This window comes from Lissotriton vulgaris, chromosome 3_2 (assembly GCF_964263255.1).
Source record: "Lissotriton vulgaris chromosome 3_2, aLisVul1.2, whole genome shotgun sequence".
Lineage (NCBI taxonomy): Eukaryota > Metazoa > Chordata > Amphibia > Caudata > Salamandridae > Lissotriton > Lissotriton vulgaris.
The window spans coordinates 204,776,400-204,791,517 of NC_141690.1; the positions used below are offsets into that span (position 1 = coordinate 204,776,400).

Here is a 15,118-nt window from a genome sequence, read left to right on the forward strand (position 1 = left end):
TTTGCTTATGTTACAACATGGCCAGTCTCAATTACGCTCTATTATAGAATTAGGCTGGACGCTGCAAAATCTTCGTTCAGGCTATGTGCCTTGGCGTTTAATCAACACAACGTCATTATTTTCCAGTTTTAACCTTACTGATAAACAGATCAGTTTGGCACAGAAAGGAGCAGACTATACAATCCTGAGCATCGAAAAACTCGAGAGATTACCATTGACAATGTCAGAGAGTCCTGTCATTGAATGGATAATACACGGAATTATCACAATTCCGATAACAACTTTCCGATTTAAAAAGTGCCTTGAGTACATACCTGCTGGCCAGTATGAACAATTGGGTAAAGGATATGTAAAATCCGAATGGAAATTACCATACACTCATTCTTGCTATAGTGACAGCGACAAAAATGTATTTCTTAGTGGTGAGAACTGTAAACATTCACTAAGCGGTATACTTTTGTGTCAGGGTATTAATTTACACGGAGCATGCGATGGAAATTCAAACAACCTTTCATGCCACCAGCTAGTCACAGCTGCAACTCAGATAGAGCCCTTCTTTATGCAACTTTCGAACGGGAGTTACATTCTTAGAACGGATCACAGATGTTGTGGCCTCGTGCCAGGGAAAAGTTATCTAGTAGAAGTAACATCCATGGTCAAATGCTGTATGCAAGCATTGTTTCCGAGTGGGCCTCCAGACATAGTGACTCCCATCTGGCCTCGTCTGAATCTCTATTCTATACGAATTGATACATTAAGCAAAATTAAATCTGTACTTTTACAGACAACAGTGCCTATAACGTCATCTAAAGAGACGTATGATCTTCTAGTTGCAAGGACAGCTACTGAAGTTCATGACCTTTTATCAACAAATTGCCCCGTGCATTTCGTAGAAATGTTCAGCCAACTCCTTAACATGTTTAGTGCAACAAGCATCCCAGGCATATTTAAGACAGTCTTTACGGGACTGCTAACACCCTTCCAGGCAATTTTGGGAATCTTTCCTAATTTTGTGCACTCCATTTTTGGCGGCATACCATTATTTTTGGGACTCGTAGCAGGGATTTTATTTTTGACCCTCCTGCTTCGTTATGGCAAGCCTCGGCTCAGACATAGCTCCCATGGGAATGGAAGAGACAATCCTAGCAATGCGCTACCGGGACAGGATAACTAACGTCCTTGGATTGGCCAGGCTGAGAGATCTAAACATGACCTGGTTCCTTTCATTCAGACCGATATGGCAAAATTGCATTTTACCTGTGCCACGGTGTATGCTTTGCGGCGATGAATGCGTGTTGGACATCTGTCTTTCACTTCCATCAGCAGTACCAATGGACGTCGATACTTTGCTCAGTCCAATAACGGCTCACGCATTGTGTTGTCCCCAGCGGCTACCAATCCTGATGACGGCATTCGTGGAGACTCCTGTACTACAGCCAAGTGGTAACAGTGGAGCGAGTGACAAAAGCAACATCATCCAGGTACAACGTTGTGTGAGCATTGCTGGTCCTGCCTTCGATGACAGCAATCATTCTCACACCTGCCAAGTTACAGCGCTATCTAATTTGGTTTAACTATCACCTGATTTTGTAGACCAATTCTTTGAGAGCCTGTCTGATACGATGTTCTCACCCGTAGAGAAACAATAACTTTTAGAAGCTTTCCGACACACAGCGTTCCCATGAACTCTGAATTCGGCCTTCAGTTTTGATCAACAAAAACTGCCAAGAGCTTTGGAAATCTATTTTCTTTGAATTGGACAATTTTTTTAATATTGACCCTTTTTTGGCACGAACAATTCTTTGCTTAACGTAGAAACTATTCTTAGAGAACAGAAGCTTCACACTTCTATTTCTAAACACATCTAGAGACATAACAACATTACACCAGCCTCTAGCACACATGTTATTACAATGCATTTTTATGTGATGATTTATCTCGCCCTTCTTCTGTCAGAGATACTTCATGTGTAATTCCTTTTGCATAATCGTTCATTGATTTCGTATGCAATAATTTTTGAATGATTTCTATGCTTTAAAAAACGTACAGTACCTATATTCCATGTATTATAAGTACGCCTATTTCGAATGCATTTATGTATTTTGGACTGGGCAATGTTACACATGCATCTATTTGCTTAGTTTTAGTAATTTTGATGGACATTAACCCGTGGAGTGGGTGTTGCGTGTTTATCTAGGTTCCTGATCGATACTGTGACCTTATGCCCCTATTCGGCTATAAATCCCTTTATTCCCTATATTGGCATAACCGTTCAAGTGCGATTTTCTGAAAAGTCATCTCTGGCCTCACACGAACAGAGCCACATTCCAGCATAGTTCCCTCTGCCACTTCCTTTGCGACCAATTAGTGCAATGACAGAGCAGTAGTCACTATCTGATATTCCTAGATAACACTCCGAGTTCTTCAACAAGATAAAAACTTAGCAAACCTGGAAATCCCCGCTTGCTATGTTTTGATTAGTAATGGAACTCTAATGAGCAACTGATAACTATCACTTCCTAGTGACATCTTTAATTGACGTCTTATGTCCAGCAAACTTGCGTCAAACCCGGCACCTGTCAGGTATAAATATTACCAACGTTGCCTTAAGCAATTGCTGTTGTGAGCTGCAAGCTACTGTTGCTGATGCTGGCTGCCTGCAAGACCCTGTGTTGGTAAATCTAGCACTCTGTCGCTGCAGCCTGCTATCCTGTGGTGGTGAAGCTGCTGATACCATTATCGCCGCTAAAGCGCCAACTATGGTGCAGTACGCTTAAGGAGCTGAACAGATCGTCCCTCTGCGAAGACATCCAGCAGATTCCAGCTGCCCGCGGACGCTGTCCCCCCTCCTTCCTCGACGCGCTGAAGAGACCCGCTGCCTTTCTCGTGCAGAGAAATCCAGCTACGGCGCTTCCGGTTTACCCTCGCGGGTGACTGGGATATCGAGAGAGACCCCTGAAGGAGATACCAATCCTCCATCATTCTATTCAGAGGTATGGTGTTGACTAAACCCTTAGACGAGAATTCTTGAAACAAACCTTGGTAAAACCAACTTAACTTAAAGCTACTTACTTACTCCCCTCTCACGTGTTAGGCTTAGGTCAGGCACACTGGGGTAGGCTTAGTTAGAAGCACCAGTTGAGTATGTTAGCCTAATGTATATATGACTGTATATATGTTTTATTACTTTTAAACCATTGTATGGCTAAGAAACCATATCAATGCTTTTACAGTTCTATTTCGCAATACTTATCTTACTGTACGTACTTTTTATAATAACAATTATTGCAATTGTGGCAATACATTTCTCTTGTACGAGAAGAAAGACTGTTCAATAAATGTTAACCCTTTATTGACAAACGCCCGTCTCTCTATTCTCTACATCTCGTGAAAGTAAACTGCACTAGACTGACTGAGTGAAATACATGTCTATTGTTTCACACGACCCTAGAGATTGACTCTTGATCTGAGGAGCAAAGTTGTCATGTTGCACGGTTGTTGGAAAACTGAATCCCTTCTTGTCTGTGCCAAGGAAGCTGATCACTTCCCATGCAGAGAAGAAAATTTCCAGTGACCTCTGAGCTAGTTGGTAACACAACCCAATTAAGTTTAGCATAGTCAGTGGAGGCCTGGAATATCTGCAGTTCCACGTCGATACTACTGTTTATGTTATTCCAATGCGCAGGGCCTAGTGGGAAACTAGGAACTACACTACAAGGTGAAGGCTAAAGGGATTCAAGATAGCCTGGCTGATGAGTATTATGAATCCGAAACCGGTCCCAGGATGCTTGTTTCCGGTCCAGGGAAGACATGGCTTGGCAGTTTGGGCTGGACTGTTCCCAGGAGGCACAGGGTCAGACTGATTTGCATATGACCATGTCTGAACTGGGGTGGTGTAGTGAGCTAAAGAATGGTGATGGATTAAACCCAGATCAGTTGACTGGGGGTGAGTGTTTCATTTGCTCAAACGCTCCGTCCATCATTCCCTTTGGTATCCCTAAAGGTTTGGAGACTTCCACCCAAGGCCATCAGGACTAAAAGTGCAATATACACTCATAGCAACAAGGTACAGAGTAGCAGAGGCTCTTTATACACTAATCGAACAGTATATGCATACTATATTAACAAGGCTTGGTGACCGGTTCATACTTTTCATGCACTTGTAAGAGCTTTGGATAATTTTACAGGAATATAGTACCCAAAAAAGCAATGGGTGAAATTCCTGGACTCAGGCAGCTGCTGTTAGTTACATTAGGCTACATTCCAAAGATGTCTCACAGAATGAACATGGCGGCCGAGTGGAGGTAATCATTAACAAGCAAGGCCTCTGCAGACAAATTTAAAAACAGAGGTGACCAAATAGAGGGGACAAGAAATACAACTGAAGTAGAGAAAGTAGCCCTTATGTACTGCAATGGATGACTTCAGCAAATGGAAGACTAGAGCAGGCCTACTCAATACATGGGATGAAAAGCTCCTTGGAAGCAGCCAACGGAACAATAGGGAGGACAGTTAAAAGATCAGATGCAGGGAAACGGCATAAGCAAACCACTGAAACATGAGCAGCGGGCCTATCCAAGACCAACTCTTAGTTCACATCAAATACACACCTGTGTGCCAAAGGAAAGCTGAATCTGTAGGAGAAACTGTAAACCCCTCATATCATTGAGTGGGCTAACCTTGGAAGCAGGAAAACTTGTTCCAAGCTCAGGTATGGAACCTGGCTAAAAATAAAATGTAGTAACACTCCCAGTTACTTTAGTAAATACCTGATGAAATAATCTAGTGTTGTCAAAATACTTAAGGCCATAATTCAGGTAGGGACTACCAATAGACTTTCAGTACCCTTAGAAAGTTAGAGAACCTAGTGAAGATAATTGAGCTAGGATCAAACAAAATGAGAGCATCTGTTACAAAGCCGCCCGGATTGTTTGCTTTTTGAGCACCTAAGGGTTGAGCTTTTACTGTGAGACTGCATGGGGATTTTACAGGTGTCCCCCTGGCTTGACAAGGCCACTGCGCAGTAGCTGGAGTAAGGGACACCGGGCTGGTAACATGCAGACACATGTACATGCGTGTGCACAAGTGTAAGGGCTGTGCAGGGGATATTCCTAGCATGCGCTGCCCAGGATCAGCTACAGACTGAATGATGTGGCAGGACCTACGCAGAATTGGGTGGCGACATGGAATAGGCTTTATACAGTGGGGAAGAGACATGCCTGGGAAAGTTAGTGTGCTTTACAGTGTGTATTCATTTTTCTCTTATGGGGATAGGGCGCACATGTGCTAGTTTTACGTCCATAAGGCGTACCGATTCCAGACACGCACTGAAGACCACTGTAGCAGTATTCTGCAGAGTCCAAAGTCATATTTATACTGCTTTTGGGTCATCCATAAATGTCATTTCTCTGAGTCACTGACAGGGGTCTGGCCTGACAGGCTAGATTAATTACCTTTCTTCCCAGAGCGAAGATCTTCCCACCAAGGAGAGAAGATCGGCTTAGCTACAGGCTAATCCATCAGCACCTGCTGCTGGGTGCCAGGAACCAAGCTGAAGGCAGCACTGGGGGGAAGGGGACCCTGTGGCCAGAGACACTGGACAACACCATCTTGAACCAACCCAGAGGCCTGGGCAGGAAGGAGGGAGCAGGGAAGTGATGTGTCGCCGTGTGATAGGGCAAACAGACTTCCTGCCAGTCCCCTACTCAACTTATTATAAGTGCTTGCACAGGAAGAGAAGCTCTCTCTGGGGTGTGGTCTGCTGAGGCAGAAGGTGTTGGAGCCTGACAATGGGCAGTTGGAAGGCGGTACCCCCTGACTGCCCCCCAGGGCAGTAACAGCACCAGAATAAGAGCCCAAGACCAATGCACAGAAGCAGGAGCCTGTGCGCAGTGAGAAGAGCGGCCCAGGAGGAGAGCCAGGCAAAAGACTGGTGCAGGGAGCCAGTTAAGACCGCTCCCTGCAGAATGCACCCTCTTGGAGACCCGGAGAGCGCTCCCAGGGGCAGGGGGGGCCACCAGGAGCAAGAAGAAGCAAAAATGGGGCAGATCGACCCCAGGGCCTGAGATACGGCCCATGGAACGTAGACTACCTTTGACCCCTTAGAAGACAGACGACAAAGCGCGTGGGGCTCCGCCGCAGGTCTCAGAGAGCCCCCGGGGTGGGTCAGGCCCAGGGGGCTGCCCCAAATGAGAAGTAAAGACGGGGAGCGCCGTCGCGCTCCCTGTGAAGGTGCCCTGCATTGGGCCAGGAGCCCACCCTGGCCCCCACCGAAGATGGAGGCGGAAAGGTTTAAGTCACGGAGCTCCATTGCGCTCCCCGTGAAGATGCCCCGCAGGGGTTCCAGGAGCCCACCATGGCCCCAGTCTATGCCGAAGTCGGTGAGCGCCATTGCGGTCCTTGTGAAGCAAGGGGAGGGCCCGGTATCCCATTTCTGGCCCAGTGCGGCGAACAGGCAGCACCGTCACTCCCCCCGGGAAGAAGTCTTCGGGGCCCGTGGCACCCTCTCTGGGCCCCGCGGTGATGCCTGTCATGTGTGTGGCGGGGGTGCCGGCGTAGACCAGAACTGAGTTGCCGGCTCCGCGGCACCACGTGTGGGTGCTGTCCGGGCGGGGAGCTGGCGGGGGCAGTGGAGATGGGCTCCCCGGGCTGCCCTCTAACCAATGGCCATGCTGGGGTCCCGGGGTCCCCCCCTGAGAAAGATCACAAGCGGTGCGAAGGGCCTGGGTGAGATTGGGTCCCGGAAAAGAGAAGTCGCAGCCAGGGGTGGGCTCCCCGAGCCGCCTACTTTTACCTATGGGGCCAGGTGGGACCGGGCCCCCACCGAGATCTGAAGATGCAGCGAAGCCGCCATCAGTTCCGCGTGGCTCTCCCCGGCATAGCGGGAGAGCCGCTTATCAAATATGCATAAAACTGAGCCTGAAGCACCCCATAATGCTTTGCAGGGCATTGGGAAAGGATTGTTTTGGTGTTTGGTGCCCCCCCCCGGAGGAGGGTGGGGGGGCGAGTCATCCTCAATTGAGAAAAGGTGCTGGGGGAGCCCCCCCCCCCCCCCCCAGCAGAAGAGAAGAGTCCCACCCTAGGTGTCCTGGGGACTTAAAAGAAACAACCCCTCAAGGCCTCAGCCAAGATTGCATCACCTCCTAGGCTGGATCTTTTGTTCTACAACTGGGGGTGCATTAAGAAGTGCATCATGGAGTGACAGGCTGAGTTGGGGACGTCTTAAGAAGGGCATCCCTAGGAGGCGAAGAGGTGTAATTGCACTGAAATGCATTTACTAATGGTTATTACTTTTAGAGGGACTGAATTTCACATGTTTAATGTGAAGTACATGCAAGGTGATGTCATAAGCAAAGTGGGGTTATGTTGCCAGACAATTCCTGCTAGGGTGTCTGGCTGCATAGGCTAATCCTGTGATGCCTTTAGGGGCTGTAATTGCAATGCATTCTAATGATCCACAAATGTGTACTGTCATTATAAAGTGTGTTTAAACATGTGTTCTTGCTGCTGCACTTAGGTGAAGACCCCAGACAGCTAGCCCTTAAGATATAGAGGCACTTATCTTATGTTCAGTAGGAGGTGCTCAGTCAGGCTCATGTGTCACCAAGGCAGGTGTACCCATTTTTAATGCTTGTTGAGGTAATTGGGTGGGTCGCCACTGGGATGGTGCCAGTGCGCAGGGCCCACGCCCCAGGTTATGTTCAACAAATTGCATTGGGGCAAGATGATGTGCATACATGGGAGTGGTGGTACTAGACCCGCACGGGAGGGGTGGAGATGTTAATGAAATGTCACATAGTAATTTCAGCAGCTTATGTATATTTGTAAATTGGTGCATAGTATTGAGTAGTGTGTGTGTTTAATAAATGTACTCTTACTTTTATAAAGCAAAGTACAGACTGGACAAACAATTATTGAGTGTAATTTTTGCGCACCTGCAAATGGCGATTAGTAGCCCACACCACCTCCCTGGAGTAAGCCTCAGACTGCTCTGCAACGCTACCCTCTGAGAGTCAGGCGCTACAATTGGGTGTTTGGTTCCCAGTGAAGGACAAATGTAGTCATGTTATTTGTGCAGGCCTCACAGACGCTGCCTCGCTTTCCAACAATCTCTCAGTGGTAGAATCTTCCCACCAATAGGTAGCGGGGGAGGCATTTGCTGTGATTGTGCTAAAGAAAGTAAAGGAAACAGCCTGCCTATGTAAATAGTACGGCCTTTTGCATGTATTTACAGTTTTTGTTTAAAACAAAATGTCGACCACTTGGAAGCATGTAAGCAAAAAAGAAACCACCATACATTACATCAGAAAAAAATGGGGCTGGAAGCCGGGTATTAAACTAAGTGAATGCAACAATATCCAAGCATTTACATACAACTCAAATCCACATTTTCCAAGATCTGGAATGGTTAGAAGGAAATGAAGAAAGGCTTAAATAAAAGTCTTAAGAGGCTAATGATATTAACATCCAAACAAGAGCACCACCAAGGAGATTAATGTTCAGACTCCATTCTCTCCCCAAATGCACATTTTGTTTAAAATGTATGTCGTTTATCCCAGCCACAAACCATTTTACTGCCTTAACTTGCAGGAAGACACCGAACATGTTCTCCTTACTACAACTCCAGTTGTGCAGGTAACCAGACAGATCTGAATTCCAGTTATCCCTAATCTTACTCTGTTCAAGCAGGTACCGCCTCCAAACCAGTGGCTCAAAGCTCATATCCTTGAGCATGCAATTCTTATTACCAAAAGAGGTTTTTTTTTATTGGCAGATCCCACTCTAAGTGGGAAACCTCCCCCAAAATAAGTCTTTGCATAGTGCTGAGCACCGTTTCTAGATTTTCAGGCTGTTTTATTTATGCGATTCAACATTATTTTCAAGCTGTTGGACCCCACCTACTGCTTAAGGGAGCACCTTGTGGTTACAAAGATTTCCTTTTTTAGAAGTCAAGTAACTTTCTTTCCATTAGTGGCATAATTAGGTTCCAATATTAGCCACCTGGTTGGTGTTCTATTGGACTTTCACATTACTTTCAAGTTTTGGAATGAAGTCTATAGCCGACTGTGTCCTTCAAATAGAGATGTGGTCGGTATCTCTCCATTACTAGCAAGGGCAACAAATCCACAGCTTCGCTACAAGACACATCTGGGATTCGAAAAGAAAAAAAGTCTATTTTATCTGTCTTTCTAAAAATGGTTCACGGAAAGCACCGTTTTTTTCTTCAGATTTCAACATTCCAGAAATAACCCTATATATCGGTATTCATAGTAAAAAAATGTAATGTAAATAAAGTTATCCTTTAGTTCACTTTATGGAGACATGGAATTGTCCAAGAGAAGTGTGAATGCAGGTTACCATTAAATGCAGAAAAATGATCCACAAATAAGTCCGACAAAGGTAAGTGAGCGGTTTCCGTAATAAGAAACAAGACCAAAGAAGTTATTTTAAAATCAGAGTAGTGTGGTTGAAAATATGTATTAAAATAACAGTTTCAGCTTTGGACACGGAAAATGAAAATACTCTCTGAAATAAGAGGGAGGCTGATAGATTAACATTGCCTCATCAAGTCACTGATCAGCAGCACATAGTAACTTTAAAAAGTCTAAGAAACAGTTACACTACTTACAGTTGCTGTGAAAGTCCCCAAAAGATCAAGCCCTTTCGGTTTCTCTTCATTTTTCTCACATGGCAGGCTTTCAGGTTTTAGACTAAATAGAGGTGAGCCAAAGGGGAGAAAAAAGTGAAGTTGTAACAAAGTTTCAAATGGAGGTATGGTAGTCCAGAGTCACAACAGCACACCAGCTAATACATACCAGATTTGATTGAGTAAAGTTAGACGTTTGCTTGAATCAAGCAATCTATTTGTAGAACTTTCTTCCAATAAAGGATCAAACTTTAGATACAGTGATTGCTTCCTCAAAGCGGATTCCTTAAACTAAAAACAAAATAGTTACAGATTAGCATAGAACAGTGAATTCAGTGTTCCCCCATCATCTGCCCGCTCCACCCAGCCAAAGATGAGAATCATGCACCCACAACTTCCAAACTGATTGAAGGAAATACCATCAAAGAGGCAGGTGCTGCACTGCATATATACAGCTTTATTACTGCCAAGATAATGCTCCACACCACTTCCATGTTCTTTTAACCATTATGCACACATCAGCTACGCTTTGGCCTTGAACTATTGTGTGTGCTTTGAAACTATAATTGGAAGCACGTCTAGTTCCAAATACTAATGGTACTAAAACCTTTTTTTTTTAAACACATCTGTCTTAAATTGAGATGCCCCATTCTTGTATTTGTCAAGCAGCTTTGTACACATCCAAATAGTGCAAAGCTCATGTAGATATGCTACAGGACAAAAATTCAGAATTCAAAAACACCTTGCATGTAACTGTGGCGGTAATACTTTCACATCAAGGCATCTTTAAAGAGAAATTACAGCAATCTCACGAAATAGGGAGTACAGTGACAGACGAAAAAGAAAATACAAGTATTGGCATAGCCAATAGATCTCGTCTTTGGGACCTTAGAAGTGTTTAGCCATGCAACACTTGATGTTGCCCCAAGATTATTGTGCTGAATAACTAATTGTCCTCTAATAATGACAAATAGGATAAAACAAAGCTGAAGGACTTTATATTTGCACTCCTTGATTCTGTTAGATATGGAATGCTGTGAGAAAGGGGCTCTATATATACTGGACCAAAATGAGGTACAAGTGTGTGTATAGAGTCCACAATCCCCAGAGGTATAACAGAGGTTAAAGTCAGGTCTGACCTTACTCTTTGAAGTGGTAGTTTGGTCGGCAGTAACAGAGGACAGTGTAAAGCATTTGTTATTCCCACTCAGTCGGCAAAAGGTTTCACACACAAGAACTGAACTCCAGGCCAAAAATGTTTATATCAAAAGATATAGTTGTTTTTTTTCAGAACCAACGGGTATCAAAATATACTTCTCAATATGAGCGACTTAGGTAGTTACTTTGCAGAAAGGCAATAGACTTGGTAAATACAATAGTTACAGTGGTTGCAATTAGTAACACAATTCTAAACACAATTTATCATTGAGCTCAATGGGTTTTTCTACATAAATACAGTTGATTACTTTATAGATCACTTTTGGAACTCCAGGACTGGTTCCTAAATTTAGTCCCGGGACCTAAGCTGAAAACCGTCTAATAAAAGCATTTTGGTTATTGCAGTGATTTTTAAAGAATATAACTATTTTAAAAGTTGACACTTGTATACTTTACAGTGAAAAACTAGCATATTATCCTATGGAAGGAAATTCAAGTCACAGGTAAAGTAGGTTCTTGTTACTGTTGTAATCCGGGACTGGACTCCTAAGTTCAGTACTGGGGTCTCTACCTAAGACAGGTAAGTAATTAAGTTTTAGTAGTGGATACGATTTTTGAGGAATATTAGTAATTTGCAAAAGTAGACAAGAAATTTCAGAGAAAAACAGTAAATGGTTTCCTATAGAAGAAAATTCAGGTTATGGGTAATCACAGTTATAATTACTTTTGCGGTTCAGTACTGGGCTGAAAGATACAGTACTGGCTCCTCTCCTGATTCCAGGTGAGTAATTCGAAATTTGTTACTTGCCTGATTTTAGATGAATATTTTAGAGTTTCAAAACTTCACACTTGAAAGATTTTAAGGAAGGAAAGAGTTATCGGTTTCCAGGTGAGTACTCAACTGGTGAAGTTATGGTTCTGGACATAGACTCATGGGTCTCCCAGGGTCGAAAAGGTACAGTAACTGCAACCTCAGCAGCACAGTGGCAGCCGGGTGCAGAGAGAGTAGGCCCAATCCAATCCAATGGAGGATAGGAGGCCTTTGGTTGGAGGCTGCAAGCAGGCCACACTGCTGTGGAAGCGGAGCTCCTGGTCACGTACTCAGGGGAAGTGGGGAAGTAGAGTAGGGTAGTAGTTGCACTCCCAGCAGCACTCGGGTGGCTGGGTGCAGGGTGCTTTTGAGTCGTCGGGCGCTTAATGTTCTCCAATGGGAAAGTTAAAAAGGGAACGAAGGCTGCAGATTTGGGGACGGAGATTCTTCAGGTGCGACCACCACTTCGAGAGGTAAGTTGGGATCTTGAATAAGAGGTAGGTACCACAAAGGAAGGCACAGGGAGCTGCAGGGCACCGGGTTCAGGGGTGTCTTTTGGGGTCCGGAAATCTTACCCTCAGCTGGTTGCGGTTGGAAGGGTCTCTGGTTCTGAGGCTGCAGGAGTCTGTCGTCAAGGAGGGTCTTTGGGCACTGGACTTCGGGTCCCAGTCGCCGGGGGGGGGGGGGGGGGGGGGGGGGTACGTCCTCGTGGTCTTGGATCACTCGGGCATGGGATGGGCTTGGCAGGTGCAGAGAGGGCTGGATTCGCGGTTCCTGGCTGGTATCAGGGGTACTGCTGTTGGAGCAGGGCCTCTGCTCATGGGAGTCCCAGTCTGTTAGAGGGTCAAGACAGGCAGGTCCTCTGGGTTGTCCAAGGCTGCTGTCCACAGGAGTTGCTGGGATTTAGCAGCTTCAGCGGCAGGGTCGAGGGTCGACAGGTCAGTAGGGCTGGGGCCAAATCAGTTGGTCATCCTGTTAGCAGCTGCACGGCGGGTCTTCTTGATTTCTTGTTTTCTTATCGGGATCTGAGTAAGGAAGGTTCAGGGTGCCCCTAAATACTGAATTTAGGGGTGTTACAGGAAGGGCAAGTACAGGGACCAATAGGTCCCTGTCCTGGGGTGGGTACACCCCCTAGTCTGCTCCTCTTCGGTGGGAGGGGGGCAGGGGCCTAGCAGTGATTGGCCAGGGCTCCCCATCTTCAGGATGGCCGGAGCCCAGGGTCGTGCTTCGCCTCTCCCACCTGAGGGGTAGGGTTGGCACAGGCAGGCACCCCCCTTACTGACGTAGGGTTTCCCGCCAGTCTTTCCACCAGAATGGAGGTCAGAACTGGTAGGGGCCATTTGCTGAGTACAGCAAAGGGTCTGGAGAAGCTCACAGAGGCAGCAGGCCTTTGAAGCTTCCCCCTGCCCAACCTGGGGGTGGAGACCGAGCACCTCGCCCAGGATGTGCATTGTTGCAGGCCCAGGAGAGCGGGGGCTCTTCATCCAGGGGTCCAGCAACAGGTCTGCTGTGTGGCAGCAGAGGCAGCCTCTCAGTCCAGACGTGGATTGTAAGTTAGGTTTTCAGGTGGGCATCTCTAAGATGCTCTCTGGGGCATTTTACATTAAATCCCACACTGGCATCAGTGCGGGTTTAATGTGCTGAAAAGTTTGATATCAAACTTGTCAGTCTTCATTATGGTGCTATGTAGTTCGTAATGACAACCTTCCAGCACCATATACTCTTAATGGCATCACTGCACTTACAGTCCCCAGGAATGGCCCTGGGTACTGTAGGGTCACAGGGCTTATGCACCTGTGCCCACACCGTTGGCATAGGTCACCCAACTAGAGGGGTTACTGAGGTATGCCAGGGCAGTGGGATTTGTGGGCATGGCACACAGGAATGTGTGCCATGTCGACTGTTTAGTTCTGCACTTAGACACTCAGCCTGCAAAGGCAGTGTGCGGGTTTCAAGGTATAGGACCTTGAAGGGTGGCACAATAAGTGCTGCAGCCCTTAGGGGTCTTCTCTGGTCACCATGCCTTAGGTACCTAGGGTACCATCTACTAGGGGCTGACAGGTGGCCAGAGATGCCAATTGGGTTTTGGTTTCAACACAGTTTTAGGGAAGAAACCGGCCCTGGGCACCTGGTTGGCAGGAGCCCAGGGCACACTCAGTCAAAGAATATCAGCAGTTCAGCAAAAAGTGCTGGCAGACCAATGCAAGAAAGATGGCACTCTCACAAATGCTACTAGTTGATGACGGCACATTAAAAGGTTAACTACATTGGTCACAGACTGCAATATATGCTTGCATAGATAGCCATCTATCTGGATCTAATGTCACAAAAGCCTTCTCACGCTCTGAAGTCACCACTATCCCAAGCCGGCACATTATAATTTGAAGATAATATAACTATTGGTTCCTGAAGGACTGACTGAAATTACTGAATGTCATTTTGGTACATAATTAAATAGGCATGTTATTTTAAAACACAACAAAATAAATTAAAACTAATGTTAGAAAAGAAAAATGTTCAGAATAGACAGTCAATGAAAAAGGAACAAATAAACATCACAGTCAGCAGGTTACCTGATAAACATGTTGGTTCATATGGGGAGCCAGCTTGTAAACTATTGTAGGAGAGTAGGATCTGCTTCCTATGGTTACCCCCACATTTGCTGCGATTCTCTGGTTTTTCGACTTTAGTCTGGCTGTGGCCCTGCTAATCAGGACCACAGCCTAGCTGTTCTCTCTCTAAATTGATACCATGTACTTTAGGTACATACCAGATTGGTTACTAGGTCACCCTTGTGAGCCCCTGTATAGTGTACCCTAGGTACCCAGGGCATAGGTGCACTCTAGGCCTACCAGGGGCTGCAGCATGTATTGTGCCACCCCTAGTCTGCCTTCCAAAGTGACACCACAGGGCTGTTCACACAGCCTGGATAAGGTGGTGTAATCACCCCTTACTTCAATATAGTATACCTATATCTATATATACATATAGACACATATACACCTATAAGCCACTCCTAGGGCAGACCTTGACAATCATGGAGGTAGAGTGCTTGGTTTTATGTGAGAGGGTGCCCTAGCATAAGCTGAGCCCCTCCGCAGCTTTCGGAACCATCTCATTACAGCTGTTCTAGGATATAGCCAAACCATATACTCTTAAGTGCATTATAAACCTTGCGGTTAATGCCAACTTTGGTTTGGCTTTATCAAAACATGTCGTGTAAAGTGACAAACACTTTGGAATACTACCCCCCCACCCCACCAGTCCTGGTTGCGGGGGTAGCATTCCACCCTTCTAGAGGGAGAAGGGTGGAATGCTACCTCTGTAGTTACTGGTAAACCCAGTTAAAGTTAAACAGAGCCTCAGCATCACAAAATGGATGCTCCTGCCACAGACACAAGTCTGCCCTCCTGCTGCTGGACGAAACTCCGACAGGACAATAGGTTTCCTGTCCAAGGAGGTGCTGGCATCTCCCCAGACAGGCTTTTGTGTATTGGGGCAGG

General features: G+C 45.9%; 1 protein-coding gene across 4 annotated transcripts in view; it reads right to left on the reverse strand.

Moving 5' to 3' along the window:
• Nucleotides 1–15,118, reverse strand: part of TACC3 (transforming acidic coiled-coil containing protein 3) — a 534,052-nt gene that overhangs the window by 233,811 nt on the left and 285,123 nt on the right. For all 4 annotated transcript variants that reach the window (XM_086964227.1, XM_086964225.1, XM_086964226.1 and 1 more), the window contains exons 8-9: nucleotides 9,816–9,937; nucleotides 9,629–9,710 (exon numbers count right to left, since the gene is read on the reverse strand). In XM_086964227.1, the coding sequence (XP_086820353.1) occupies nucleotides 9,629–9,710; nucleotides 9,816–9,937 (204 nt within the window). The remainder of the gene's footprint in view (nucleotides 1–9,628; nucleotides 9,711–9,815; nucleotides 9,938–15,118) is intronic.